Consider the following 16,293-nt stretch of genomic DNA (forward strand, 5'->3'; position numbering starts at 1 on the left):
CCCTTAATTCATACTCAGCTTAACCAAAACTAATAACGCCAATTCCATCCCTCAAGCGGAAAAATTGATCAGTCTTGATCGCCTTGGTCAGAACATCTTCCAGCAGCTTCTGAGTACTATAATGCACAACTTCTAAGACTCCATTCTTAACCTGATTTCTCATAAAGTGATACTTAGTCTCAATATACTTGCTTCTCCCATGCAACATTGGGTTCTTGGCAAGATTGATTGTAGAATTATTATCAATCATCAGTTTCAGAGGCTTGTTTACTTTGATCTTCAAATCCTATAGTAAATTCAGAAGCCACATAAATTGACACGCAGTCACATCATCTGCAATATATTTTGCTTCACAGGTTGACAAAGCAACAAGTGGTTTCTTCTTGGAACACCAAGAAATAGAACTTCCTAGAAACTTAAACAAGTACCAAAAATACTTCTTCTGTCAACTCTGTCTCCACATCAATCAGAATTTGAGTAACTCAGAAGTTCTGAGTCAGTTTCAGCACCAGAAGGGAACAAAACTCCATACTTTAGAGTTCCTTTTATATAGTTTATAATTATGACAGCGGCTTGGTAATGAGACCATTTCGGTTTACTCATAAGCCTACGCACAATTCCAACTGCATACCAAATATCAGGTCTGGTATTACACAAATACCTCTAAGAACCTGCTAACTACTTGAACAATGTCGCATCTGCATCATTACCACCAGATTCAGAATCCCATTTCTGATTTGTATCAGTAGATGTGATAAAAACTTTACAATTCAACAGCTCAAAGCTCTTCAGAAGCTCAAGTTCATATTTTAGTTGATGTAAAATTATGCCTTTCTCAGAGTACATAATCTTCATCCTTAGAAAATAAACCATATTTCCTAGATCAGTCATCTCAAACTCATTCATCAACTCCTTCTTGAACTTAGCTATCTCATGTTCACAACTTCCTGTTAGAAATATATCATCAACAAACAGACACACTAGAATCATATTGCCTTCAAAAGTATGCTGAACATAGACATCATACTCCATCTCATATTTCTGAAATCCCTGTTTCTTGAAAAATGAATCAAATTTTCAGATTCCAAGCTCTAGGGGCTTGCTTCAAATCCAGGAGGTTGTGACACATAAACCCCTTCTTCTAATGGATCATTCAGAAATGCAGATTTCACGTATAAATGTATAAGAGTTCAATTCATGTTAGCAACTATTGGAATCACTAGCCTAGTTGTTTCATGTCTTGCTACAGGTAAAAACACTTCAAAGTAATCTAACTCAGGTTTTTGCAGAAAACCTCTCACAACTAACCTTGCATTGTGTTTTTCAATTGATCCATCTTACTTTAGCTTCACCTTATAAACCCATCTCATGCTGATGGATTTCTTATTCTTTGAGAGCTTCTTCCATTCTCACGGGTTCAGAGTCTACTAACATGGCACGCTGAATAACTTCCCCTTCAGAATCTACTTCAGTATCTTGTAGCATGTCAAACTCTGCAAACCTTTTCGGAATGTTTTTGATTCTTTGTGGCCTTTGAACTTGTTCAGAACCTTCTGATTCTGGAACAATATCAGATGTTGGAACTCCATAAGTACTGACTTCGGAAGCATGACCACCTTCAGAATCTAGAATATTCCCAGAATCTGGACTACCACCAAAATTTGAATCACCATCAGAATCTGGATCACCATAATATGAATCACCATCAGAATCAGAATCACCATCAAAATCTGGATCACCATAATATGAATCACCACCAGAATCTGGATTAGAATCAAATTCTTCCTCATAATCAATCTCGCCTTCTAATTATGACTCAGTCTCTGATTCATTTTCAGGCTCTGACTCATCTTTAGAATCAGAATCAATATCTTCAGAAGTTAACTCTGCACCAAAGTTGGATTGAGACTTGCTCCAATCCCATAATTTTGACTCTTTCACAACAACATCTCTACTGACTTCAACCTTATTAGTGAATGGACAATAAAGCTTATAAGCACATGTACTGTGATACCCCATTAGTAACATCATCTTGCTTCTATCATCCAACTTCTCTCTAGTAGCATCTCGAACATGTTTATAACAGATATAACCAAATACTCTGAAATTACTCACACTTTGCTTATCTCCAATCCACATATCAAAAGGAACAATTTCCTTCATCTTCTTGGTTGGACACATGTTGAGCACATATGCTGCAGTGGCAACAACTTCTCCCCATAAAGTGTTAGGAATCTTCTTCTCCTTCAGCATGCTCATTTTCATATCAAGTAAAGTTCGGGTTCTCCTTTCAGCAAGACCATTGTGTTGAGGAGTATGTGGAGCAGTCACTTTATGCTTAATTCATTCTCCTCACAGAACTTATTGAACTCTGTAGAGTTATACTCACCTCCACCATCAATTTTGAGAATCTTCAGAGTCCGACCATTCTGTTTCTCAGTATTGATTATGAATTTCTTAAATTTAGCAAACACCTTGTGTTTGAACTTTATAAGGGATACCCATTTCATCCTTGTGAACTCATCCACAAATGACACAAAGTATTTATTCTCTCCTAGTAAAGGTTCTAGGAATGGTCCACACAAATCAGAATGCGCTACTCTCAAAGGATATGTTGCTCTTGGAGCTACTTCTGATGCAAATGGAAGTCTTGGTTGTTTCCCTCTCATGCATACATTGCATGCCTTTTCTGATTTCTTAATTACAGGAATTCCACATACCCTTTTCTTTGAATTCAGATGCCCTAAGCTTCTGAAATTCAAATGACCAAATGTTTTGTGTCACATCTCACTTTCCTTCACAACACTTGTTGCACTAAGGCATTCAGAGTCTACAGTTTTAACATTCACCTTGAATGTTCTATTCCTTCCTTGTTCTGACTCCATAATCAACTTCTAATTATAGTCATACAGTTTCAAAATATTTTCCTTCATTGTAACTGAGAATCCCTTTTCAATTAATTGACCTACACTTATCAGATTGCTCTTCATGCCAAGAACATACCAGACATTCTGAATTAACGCAGATTTGTCATTTATTTAAAATCACTATAACATTCCCCATTCCTTCAGCATTCAGATACTTATCATCAACACATATGATCTTAGTCCTCTTCCTAGAGTCAAACTCAATCATCCATTTCTTATTTCCAGTAAGATGGTTTAAACAACCAGTGTCCATATACCACCAGTCTTCTAGAGACACACTATCAGAATCAGAAGCCATTAATAGCACATGTTCATCATCAAAACTTCTGGCTATATTCGCTTATTATGATTTCCTCTCCTTGTTTGACCAATAATCTACATCGAAGTGGCCAAACTTCTTATAACAGTAACATTGAACTTTTCTCATGTCGTACCTCTCCTTTCCCTTCTGACTCCTAAAAGTTGAGGTTTCTGACTTCTAAGACCTACCATGTATTTTCTTGGCTTCTAACCAAGAATTCTTATGGTCTTTCTTGACAAAAGAAGCTTTCAGAGCCTGCTCTACCTCTCTCACAAAGGTTCCTTTAGTCAGACGCAACTCTTGTGGCTCTAGACTGCTTTGCAGCTCTTCTATTCTCATGGTGCTCAAATTCTTAGAATGTTCAATTGCTACAACGATATAATCAAACTGAGGAATACGAGATCTAAGTAACTTCTCAATGATACTTTCTTCAGAGAGAGTTTCTCCACATGAATTCATATCATTTGTGATCAGAATCACTCTGAAGATGTAGTCAAGCACATTCTCATTATTATTAATGTTGAGATTCTCATACTGCTTACATAGAGACTTGAGCTTCACCTTTTTCACGGATGCATCACCACCCTAGCACCGCACCAGTGTGTCCCACGCAGCTTTCTCCATCGTCGAGTCAACGATTTTCTCAAACATGTTCACATCCACACCTGATGGATGTAGAACAATGCCTTCTGATCCTTCTTCCTCAGATCACACTGAGCATTTCTCTATGCATCCATTGCATTTTCTGGAAGTGCAGCATAATCATCGATGATGATATCAATAACATATTGAGCTCCAAACGACACACGCATTTGAATCATCCAATGATTCCAGTTCTTGCCATCGAACACTGGAAGCTTGGTAGTCATATTGCCGTTTTCGTTCATCTTCAACCTTGTACAATACACTCAGATCTCACCTAAACATAATGTTTCCCAATCCTGCAGAATCAAGATATGTGATTCTGTTACAATTCTGATCAGAAATTCAACACGAATTCTCCGAACAGAAATCAATCACACAATGCCTCACCATTTCACTTGTGTTTCCCGTGGTGTTTCCATGTGGATATGAACCGGAGCTCTAGATACTAATTGCTAGTGCACAAGGTGATAAATATGAACAATAGAAACAAGAAATAATAATAACAAACTTCTCCAAAACAGTTACAAATGGTTGCGCACGCGCACACACACAAACACACACACACCCACACACCCTACTACACTGACTATAAAAGGATTGATGATAAATGTTCACACAATTCACTTTCTTAAATACAAGTGGGACTTAAGAGAAAATACTAAAATACTCTCTAACAAACTTTATCTACAAGTTTTTGAAAATGAATTAATTCTAACAACGACGAGGCCATTATACACCGACACATTCTCTTTCCTTTGTTCACCATGGTGATGTTAATTATTGATGTGGTGAAAATATCGACAAACAATTCTCACAGACAATCCAAATGATTTTGCAAAGAGAATAGATGCTCACAAGTGTGATGGTGGACGTAGATCTAAAGGTGAATTCCAGTAAGCGAGTAGTGTCTTGGTCTTCTCGTCTCGCGTCGACGTCCAAGGGGATATGGGAGTGGTACCTCTAAACACTTTGATGTCTAAGTCAATGCTTGTCGAAGGCAAGAGGTATTTTAGGGTTAGAAAACGAGTACCTAGATGCGACACTTTGATTGACCTTTTATAGCGAGATTATAGGGTTTTAGGGACGTAAAACCTTTTATGTTAGGCTGCTACCCAAAATGGAGGACATATGTCAGAAGATTATTCATTACAAGAAATGATTATCCTGCTCTAATGATTTTCTCAGTTCAGGTGTCACTCTAAGGAAAGACTATGACAGATTCGTAAACTCTTCATACATTGAAGTTTTAGAAAATTCTTTTTTAGTCTATAATTGTTGGCACATTTATTTGGGGTTCAACATGAGGAAACATTTTCAATCTTCTTGGAATTTTTTTCTTTATGAGTAACACACTTTGTGAGAGACACTCCACATAATAATCTAAAATCTTAAGGTAAAAAATGTGTGGATTCTCTCATTTATAAATGTTCAAGTCTCCACTTTTCTAATCAATGTGAAACTTCTCACACTTTATTTCTCAACATTTCCAACTGACACTTGTTGTTATTCTCAAGAATAATTAACAATAATTAAGTAATTAGACTTTTTGATTGGACCAGAACATATCCATAAACTTAATTTAACTTATTTCCACAAGATCTACAAAAATAACTTATAAAACAATTTAAAACTTATATAAAAATAATTTAATTTGATTATACTCTTTGTTATAAAATACTATATACATAAACGTTTGTATGAAAAAGACTCCTAACATAAATATTCAATTATGTTTATCTCAAGAGGGTGTAATTGTCACCCAATTTCTTCCACCATGTTAATACTTAATACGCCTCCAATATCCAAAATATTATAAGAAATTCACAAACAACACAAAGATTGTCATAGGGATAGTATATTTTACAATTCAAAGTTAAAGTAAAGAACTATTGACAAGGGTCTTCCTTAGCTGCGCATGAATAACATCTTTTGCTTTGTTTAATAAAGCCTAAACACAAAAGCGAACTTTAGGATGGCAGTAAATGATTATCAATTGTGAAAGACATTAAACCATGCAAAACTCGATGACAAATTGGAAATAAGTTAAAATACTTTAATGAAAGATGGCCTCAAAAGTTCTTCACCAAGATACCTCAGACTCAAAGTAGTATGGCCTTTTTCTAGTGACCTGAAAAAGGTGGAAAAAAGGAAACTCATTAATCAAATCATGGGACCTAATTTGATTGTAGTGTTTCTCTATGTCTTGAGCAAAGTTTAAAAAGTTGGTTCGGAGATCGAACCAGTGAAAAACCCGATTCATTTGTCATTTAATTCAACTGGTTAATCTATAGTTGAATAAGATGATAAATATATGAATAAGAAATGAAAATCCGTTGACCTAATTGTAATTGAATTGAAATTCATCTTGATTCAATCATATACTACAATGTAATTAAGATCAAACCAACCAACTAACCAGCTGGTTCTTGATTCAACCCGTACAACCAACTAACCAGCTGATTCTTGATTCAACCCGTTCAACCAACTAGCTAGTTTGGTTTTTACATTAAAATCAAACCAACCAAAAAACCCGTTGGTTTCTTATTCAACCCGTCCAACTGACCATGTTGGTTTGATTTTTACATTAAGATCAAACCAACCAACGAACCATCCGGTTTATGATTCAACTTGTTCAATCAATCAGGTTGGTTTGGTTTTTACATTAAAATCAAACCAACCAATGAACCACCCGGTTTCTCATTCAACCCGTTCAAATACCAAATTGGTTTGGTTTTTTAAAATAGTCTTGGGAATGTACTTTCCTATCTACTATCTAGTATCATCAAGAAAAGAAACACTATAGTATTCAAACAATTGAACAAACAATTTTTCTTTGATATTAAAGAAAAAAAAAGGATGAACATGAAGCCACTCAAGAAAATCCATCTTCTTCAATTCTTACTCCTACTCAATTTCATATTAGGTTCTTCTATACCTCATCATAATCACACAAATATCAAAACTCAACAACCTTTCTTGACTTCAAACTCTTCTATCCCTTCTCTATTAAGGATATCTGTTAACATTCCAACTCATGTACCAGAGATTTGCAAAGGGTGTCAAGAGCCTAATGGTAGCTGTAATGCTGGCTTGAACTGTTTGTGTCATCCAAAAGAATGCAGTAAGCTCCTTGATCTTTCATATGCATAAAAAATCTTCTTTTTTTCTTTTTTCTTCCATTTGTTTTTATATTATGAGGAAAATATGTAATAGTTTAGTGATAGTTTGATGATGATTTTGCAGAAGACAAAGTGATCAACAAGGTTGGATCCATAAAATCAACTGGTTGTGTGTTTTTCTCTTTGATTTCTTTCATTTGTACAATAGCCTTTCTCATCTATGCCTAAGTCTTACAACTCTTGTATATGTGTTATTTGCTGTATGCATCTAATGATAACTAGAGTTCTTTAAAGGTGTCTATGGCTATGAAAATAGAATTCAAAACTAAAGATCTTAATCTACAATCTTCATACAAAAAGTATATGAAATTAGACTAGAAACACCAGAAGAGAAAGAGTATATGAACTTGTTTGTTAACATTTAGTTTGAGGCGTGAGGCACAGCTAAATTCCTCAAGATTGTAAGCTATTAGGAATCTTGAAGTTCAGAATTAAAGTCAAAACAGAATCTGTATAAGTGCTTTTATTCATTCGCCAATCATCAAAGAAACACATGCATAGTCTTTAAGATATGATGGTTGATGTCCACCCTCGATGATACCCGATTAGCAATGAAATCTATGACAGGTGATTGGATTTCATCATGAGTGGATTCTATGATAGAAATGGATTGGTTAGTATCATGTGTAGGGTTTATGACATGAATAATGTGGATAGGTTCAAGGGTTTGTGGTTAATTATCATGAGAATTATGTGAAGTAAATTCTAACTTGTTATTCAAGTTATTGAAATATTCTAAGTAATGTGTGGCAAATGGTGTTTGAACATGATAAGGTATCATTTCTTAAAATTAAAACTCCTTATGTGTTAAGGTCTAACATAACAAAACCTTTGAAACTAACAACATAACCTAAAAATGATTTTCTTAAGGTAGAAGCATAGAAAAGAGATCCAAAAATGTTTTGGACGTTTAGATTAATATAGTAAGGGTCTTCCTATATTATCCTATATTAAGGTGTTGAAATTTTCCTAAACTCTTCCATTTTTTTGAGGTTTTTCTACACAAAATTTTTTATGTCTGATTTCTTTAGATGTATAGAATTGGGGGGTTAGGAACTCAGGGCCATTATCAATTCTGTTATATATTTGAGACTTCTCTAAAATTGATTTTTCATGAGACTGATAAAATTTTGAATGTGAGTGGAAACTTCTGCTTTTGATTTACGGACAGTTATACAAACATACCTGCTAAAATCATCTAAGAAATTTAAAAATTACTTATGGCCATGAACAAAAGATGTTGATAAGGGAACCAACATATCAATATGTATCACTTCAAATCTTTGAATGACTTTAGAAAAATTAGAATTATAGGGTAGCTATTTATGTTTAGAAAAGTGACAAATGTCAAAAAAAAAAAAATCATAAGACGTCTTAGACAATTTTTCATGAGACAAATTATAACAACATAAAATCCCCACTCAAAATATACGAAATAAATCAATTATAAATAACTATTTTACATAAAATGTCACACAATCTCCACATTCAACTTTCTTTATAACACTTATTAAAATTAAATATTTAATTCAAAACACCTGTCATCACATGCTCGCATTTACCTAGGCTCCTCCCATCGGAAGTCATCATTAAACACAAACACAAATCAAATAAGTTCAAATATAATTTTTATTTAAATTTAAACTCAATAAGGGCAATATGCCTTCAACATGAAAGCAATTCAAAACCAGGAGTTATAACATTTAATCTTCTAACAATAACTCAGAATGAAACAAAACATAACGTTCGTCTGCACAGTGTTACAGATCAGAGCAACGATAACCTAAAATGCATAAAAATGGAAAGGAAAAATAGTCTCCATTCCATCTTTCAACTCTAAGGAAAATACTAATCTACCTGCTTGTATGTACCCCAAGAAGGAGCACAGAACACCACGACAAAATAAAGAGGTGGGAATATGCCCAAAATATATAGTGGTATAAAAGAATGCAAGGGTAGCCTAAAGGAAACCATCAATTTTCATATATTTCAATTACATAAATCAATACAACAACTAGTCAACAACACCCAAAACAACTCATATGCATAATCTTTATGTAATGCAATGCAACAACGAATCAACTCATGCATGTGGACTAACTCAACAAAGATTCTTCATACGAGTCAGGTCCCAATATTTGAACCTTGACCCCCCTCCTCATCTGAGCTCCAGAAAAATCATTAGTCCCAACATTTGAACTTGTGATTCGCCTCTTTCACGACAACGGCAACATATGATGCATGTACAATATAATGCATAATAACAATAACTTAACAACGTATTTATTGTTCCACATCTAACTGTAAATAACAACATCAAAGTAGTCCCAACAACTGAACTATTCACCATAATCTCAATTATATTTTCATCACATGATTATCTCATCATCAATACAATTCAACATCATTAGATTAATCAAACAATCCAATTAATAAACCAAAATTCATCAAAACACACCAAACAACATGCAAACATCGACCACCCGACCAAATCACACCAAAAATCCAACTCAACAGGCCAAAACGCATCCACTGACACGATGACAGACAGACTGTCACCTAGGTGACGTCGATCATCGCCCTTCCCCCAACCATCACCCATGTGACGATCGGCAAGGCTCAACGCTTGCATGGAGACCATTGATATACCTCAAAAAATATGATCCTTTGGGAAACGTATTACACGCCCACGGAATGGACGAAACATATTTTGTTTTTGAAAAGGTTTTGAATTGAAAGCCAAAAGATAAAAGATTTTGAATGTGTTGAAATTAATTTTAGGCGAATGACGAATGCTTGGTTAGAACGAGACGTGGGCCTCGGGACCAATTACTCGGAGATCACTAGAATGCCAGACTCCAATAATACTTTTTCATTCAATGAATTTATGAAACTTGTTTGATGGACAATGAGCATTCAACATGAACGAGACATGTGCTTTCTTTTCATAAAGGTTCCACTTAAATGCTAGACTCCAACAATCCTTCTTTTTGTCCAAGTTTGTATTAGGTGTTTGAGAAGCGAAAGGATGAACAAACGACTCTCGTAAAACGTGTGTCTCAGGACCGATCATTCTAGGACTCAAGGAATGCAAGACTCCAATGGTCCTTTTCTTTCGTGTTTGTTAAGAAAAATATTTTAATATTACGCTTAAACGGGAAAGATTTAATTCGCATCGATACGAAATTAATCGAGGGAAAAGAGTTTGAAAAATTCACTTGACGTTGAACCAATGATTTTGATGTGTTTGAAAATATTCCCTTAACTATTTATCTATATCTATTATTATTATTATTATCTATTTTTTAATTAATTGTAACATTTAAAAAAATAAACAAATAAAAACAAATAATAATAAAATAAATAAAATCAAGGAATTTTAAAAATCCACTTGGCATTGGACCAATGATTTTAATAGTATTTGAAAATATTATTTAATGATTTATCTATATTTATTATTATAAGTATTTATTTATTTAATTAACTGCAACAATTAAAGAAATAAACAAATAAAATTAATAATGATAAAAATAAATAAAATCAAGGTATTTTTAATTATGAAAAAATATTTATTCAATTATTATTTATGTATTCCTTAATTATTTTATTAACTTAAAAATAATTAACAAAAAAAAATAATAAATAAAAAATAAAAATAAAAAAATAAAAGAAAAGTGGAGTGAAAGTAGTAGTAAAGAGGAGATGCCAGCAAAAAAATAAAAAATAAGATAGAAAAATGGCCTCAAAGCCCAACCCAATTCCACTACTCACTCACAATCAGCATTGACCAGTCAGCAAAAGGTGGATTGATTCAAGGGCTTAAATTAATTCTGGGTTTGTTCAAGAAAAATAACAACATCCATCACTATTTTGGCCGTAACTTGCTCAATTTTTTATTAAATTAAGCAAATAAATAATAAAAATTCATCTATTCGATTTCACGAAAATCATGGAAAACTCAAAATTAAAAAATAAGCCACGAAAAAATGAAAACTAATCACATTTTATCAGTTTTGCTCCAAGAGGTTTTAAGAACACTTTAAACTCTTGATTTTGAATCAATGGAGTTTTCATGCAAAATAGTGATGATTAAAATACTAATTAAGTGCACAAAGAATCATAATGCAAAGAAAAATTAAATAAACCAAAATTAATTCGTATTTAATCACTTTTGCTTATGGAGGTTCAAGAACACTTTAAACTCTTGATTTTGAATCAATGTAGTTTCCATGCAAACTGGTGATGATTAAGATACTAATTAAATGCAGAAAGAATGGAGGTTCAAGAAAAATTCTCTCTTTCCCACCTGCATACTTCTGATCAGCCCTCTGCTTTCCCTTATCAATTGGATTCCCATAAGATTTCCCATGATTCTAATCATTCCCTTTCTTCTCACTAAGAATTTTATAGTGGGCAAATCAGACTCTGATATCCTCATCATATATTTTGCATTTATTTACTAGCACATAAAATCGACGAATCTCTTGATACCCCATACCTTGCTTGATCTCAGGTCGTAAGCCGCTCTCGAACTTGATACACTTTGACCCTTTAGTTGCCACCCTATTATAGTGTGGATAAAGTTTGACCAGCTCTTCGAACTTAGCAGCATACTCAACAACTGTCGAATTCCATTGTTTTAATCCAAGGAACTCAATCTCTTTCTTACTGCGTACGTGCTCTGGAAAGTACTTCTCTAAAAAATTATTTCTGAATACAACCCAAGTAACCTCAGTACATTCATCTTCCATTCTCTGATGCATGTTGTCCCACCAGTCTTCGGCCTCCTCCGATAACATATGTGTGACAAACAACACCTTTTGGTCCTCATTTCAAGCCATGACACAAAAAGTATTCTCAATCTCTCTGAGCCATGCTTGTGCACCTTCTGGATCATATCTTCCCTTGAAGGTCGGCAGATTGTTTCTCTGAAACTTCCCCAATCAACATAATTCATCGTCAGTCTGATTCTGCTGACCCTGCAGCGCCTGAGCCACCGTCTCGAAAGCATCAACAATGTATTGGTTGTTTCATCCTCCAACCATATTTCTGCACACTAGTAAACAATTATTAGAAGAAACATGCAACGAAAGTGTCCTCTTTACTTAGGCACATCGCAGCGAAATTAATCATTAAACACAACCACAAGTCCAATAAGTTTAAATATAACTTTTAAAAAAAATATTTAAACTCAAACAGGGCAATATGCCTTCAACATCAAAGCAACTAAAAACCAGGATTTATGACATTTAATCTCGCAACAATAACTCAGAATGAAACAAAACATATCCTCCGCTCGCCCAATCTTGTAGATTAGAGCAACGATAATCTAAAATCCATAAAGATGGCAAGGAATAATATCCTCAACTCCATCCTTAATCTCTAAGGAAACTACTCATCTACGTGTTTTTTTGTACTCCAAGAAGGAGCACAAAACACCACGATAAAACAAAGAGGTGAGAATACGCCCAAAATATATAGTGGTGCAAAAGAATGCAAGGGTAGCCTAAAGGAAAAACACCAACTTTCATACATTTCAATCACATAAATAAATACAACAACTAATTAACAACACCCACAAAAACTTATTTCACAACCTTTATGTAATGCAATGCAACAACGGCTCAACTCATGCATATGGTACCAACTCAACGGACGTTCTTCATATGAATCGTGTCCCAACATCTAAACCCCGAGCCCCCTCATATGAGCCTTGGACAAATCACTAGTCCCAACATCTAAACTTGTAACTCGTCCAAGTTCACAACATAGACAACATATGATGCATGTACAATATAATGCACAACTACAACAACTCAACAATAGATTTACAGTTCCACATCTAACTGTAAATAAATCCATCAAAGTAGTCCCCACAGTTGAACTACTCACCACAATCCCAATTATATGTTCATCACATAATTATCTCATCATCAACACAATTTAACATCATTAGATTCATTAAATAGTCCAATTAATCAACAAATTCATCAAAACACACCAAACAATAGGCAGACATTGACGCACAAACAACCACACCAAAAATCATACTCAGCAGGTAAAAATGCATACATTGACACGATGATGGGCCGTTCGACACCTAGGTGACGTGTGTCATCACCCTTTTCCTCCAACTGTCACCCCTGTGATGACCGACAAGGCACAATATTTTCCTAGAGACCATAATGGTCTCCCCGTTAGACCATTGACGCATGAAGACCAGGTCATCATGCAGGTGATACCCGTCACCTGTGTTATAAAAGCAGAATTCACATTCTGATACGGAGTTCAGTTAAGAACTCGCTTTTCCTCCTCGTACCCTTCAATCGATCATTAACATCAGAGAAATAACATGATATCATTAAAACATCATATATCTATCGATCAACACATACTTTCATCAATTAATCACAACTTTTAACACTTTACTCATCTAATTCATTCCAACCATATGAACATAACTCATGCCACTTTATAAATATAAACATCTAATTTTCATGATAAATTAGCACACTAAATTTAGAGTAATTACAACAATCACTTCATGTTATCATAATAGTTTCATCCATATCATCAAACATTCAATAATAAAAGAAAATAGGGAAAACCTAATAGATATTAGGGACTTCTCCCTACCCATCATGCAATTAACACCATATTTCGAGTAATCCCCCTACCTTGAATTTCCAGGAGCAATTTTAAGCTTTGGCTATGGTGATTTCCTCCCAAACCCTTGTTCTAACTTTCGAGTAATCACTTCATATGCATTGTTTTTTACTTGATTAACACTTATTATTACGCAGTATTTTATGTTTATTGCAGGTGTTTATTGAATAAAAGGTTTACTAGCAAGCAAAGTGGAAAATAGCAAAAAGGAAAGAAAAATAGAAGAAAATGGAGAAAAATAGAGATAATGGGCCACCACATTAAATGGGCTTGTGGCGCTCATCACCTATATGTGTGGCGGCCGCCACATGAACCAAAGAGGGCGGTGGCGCCCGCCACCAAGCATGAAGAGTTTATGGCGCTCAACCCTAAAATTGTGGCGCTCGCCACGGAGTCAAAGACTAGGGTTGTGGCAACCGCCACAACCTAGTCTTCCCTACTATTTCTCCATGATTTTAGCCACGAATCCACTCACCTTTGGCTACAATTTAGGGGAGTGAAAAATATATAAAGGAGTTTAGTTTTTTTCAACCTGTCTCTCTCTTCTTCCAGCTTTCAATCGACGATTAATTTTTTAGTCAGATAGTATTTCTTTTAGTTTCCTAGGCAGTTTTTCCTACTTTGTAACAGTGATAGTTTCTCCACATCGGGAACTATTGCAATTTATTTTTACGCATTTGAATTCAATTGTAACGGTTACTCATTGTTAAAGCCTGCCGATATTATTTTATTTGAAGAATCAAGATTCAGTTCAAGTTCTCAATTCATAATCCATGTTTTATTTTGATAGCTATTTTATTTATTTATGTCTTATTGCATGTTTGATTTTTCGAATACCATGTCTGTTACCAGATCCATGTCCGGCTAAACCCTTAGGTGTCGGTATGTAAAATCCTTCGAAACGATGGGATTCGTAGATGGTCGCTGTTGATTTTTATAAAACTTATTTTTCCGATTTAAGTTTCTTATTTTATTCAAACTATTTTACGTACGAGAGTACAAAACAAACTAAGGTTACGGTCAACAAGAACGAGAGTTTCAGATTTTAACCAGATAGCTGAAACTAGGCATTAATCCTAAACACAACGAGAGCGCTTTAGGATTAATTAGACTTTATTCATATTCAAAAATTACTTTTAAATTCAAAGTGAGACCGCGAGAGCCAAGCATTCTGGTTTAGGAGTATGGTCAGAGTCAATAAAAACGAGAGTGTGAGACTAAGTCCTTTCATAAATAATTTCTACTGAAGAATATTTTGACCAATAAGATTACACCAAATATTTATCGAATCCCCAAAGTTTGATGCGTTACATACCGATATCCCTTCATCGCATATCCTTATTAATATTCTATTTACGCTATAGTTATCTCTCTTCATCCCTCCAATCTTAGAACGATGAGCAGCCTTAGATTTACATAGTAATATTAGATAACAATACGTTCGATTATTAGTCCTTGTGGGTTCGATAATCTTTAAAACTATGCGATAGGACTGTGCACTTGCAGTCACGATTCCCATAAACTTACTAAGTCGCGATCAAGTTTTTGGCATCGTTGTCGGGGACTAATTTAATCGATATCGTAACTCCAGTGTTGCCCATTATAGACTAAGGCAAACAATTCTTTTTCCCTTTCTACATTTGTCGAGTGTATGCCAAGTACTCGCTCTCAAGGCAAGAAGTTAAAGCTACCGTTCGATGAACCTGAGAGTTATCTGAGATTAGAACACCGGATTCGAGATTTGATACGAGAACATCGTATCAAGCTAAATCTTCCCGACCTTAATATCTGTATTCCTGAACCAATTATTCAACCAGAGATGGTCGAAGGAGTGCAAAACCGTCCTCTTAAGTACTATGCAATCCCTTCGCAGGATGAACCACATAACAACATCGTTGCCCCTGCCATCCAGGCAAATAATTTTGAGTTAAAACCATAGTTGCTGTCAGCCGTACCGCAAAACCAATTTTCAGGTAGTCCCACGGAGGACCCGAACCTACATTTGTCAGTGTTTTTGCAATACGCAGACACAGTGAAAGAAAATGGTGTTAGCGCAGAAGCTATAAGACTACGTCTTTTTCCGTTCTCATTAAGAGCTAGAGCTAGAGCTTGGCTCCAGTCTCTACCATCCAACTCTATCACTACGTGGAACGAGTTGAAGACAATTTTCTTAGCCTGATATTTCCCACCTAGTAAGACGGCTATGCTAAGAGCCCAAATAAACTGGTTTAAACAAAAAGATAATGAATCACTTTTTGAAGCTTGGGAGAGATATAAAGACATGATGAGTCTTTTTCCACATCATGGTATAAAAGAATGGTTGATCATCCATACCTTTTACAACGGTCTCTTGTACAACATAAGATTGACAATAGACGCCGCTGCAGGTGGCGCACTGATGGATAAACCCTACAATGAGGCATATCAACTTATCGAAAGTATGGCCCAGAATCATTACATGTGGGGAAGCGAAATAACCTCCGTAGAGAAACCTCCAACGAAAGGCGGCATGTACGAATTAAGCAGTCTTGACCATGTCAACGCCAAGGTAGATGCTCTTACTCAAAAGATAGAC

At 35.0% G+C, this 16,293-nt stretch overlaps 1 protein-coding gene and 1 non-coding gene across 2 annotated transcripts; both read right to left on the reverse strand.

Moving 5' to 3' along the window:
- Positions 1-1,383: 1,383 nt before the first annotated feature.
- Positions 1,384-2,163, reverse strand: LOC127103564 (uncharacterized). Its single transcript, XM_051040815.1, has 2 exons — positions 1,893-2,163; positions 1,384-1,805 (listed from the first exon to the last, which is right to left on the reverse strand). The coding sequence occupies exons 1-2, from the start codon at positions 2,161-2,163 to the stop codon at positions 1,384-1,386; spliced, it is 693 nt and encodes a 230-aa protein (XP_050896772.1).
- A 13,758-nt stretch (positions 2,164-15,921) lies between these two features.
- LOC127108593 (small nucleolar RNA R71) lies at positions 15,922-16,028 on the reverse strand. The gene has a single exon (XR_007796119.1). It is a non-coding gene; the product is annotated as a small nucleolar RNA R71 (small nucleolar RNA).
- Between the last annotated feature and the right edge of the window lie 265 nt (positions 16,029-16,293).

Source organism: Lathyrus oleraceus, chromosome 7 (genome assembly GCF_024323335.1).
Source record: "Lathyrus oleraceus cultivar Zhongwan6 chromosome 7, CAAS_Psat_ZW6_1.0, whole genome shotgun sequence".
Lineage (NCBI taxonomy): Eukaryota > Viridiplantae > Streptophyta > Magnoliopsida > Fabales > Fabaceae > Lathyrus > Lathyrus oleraceus.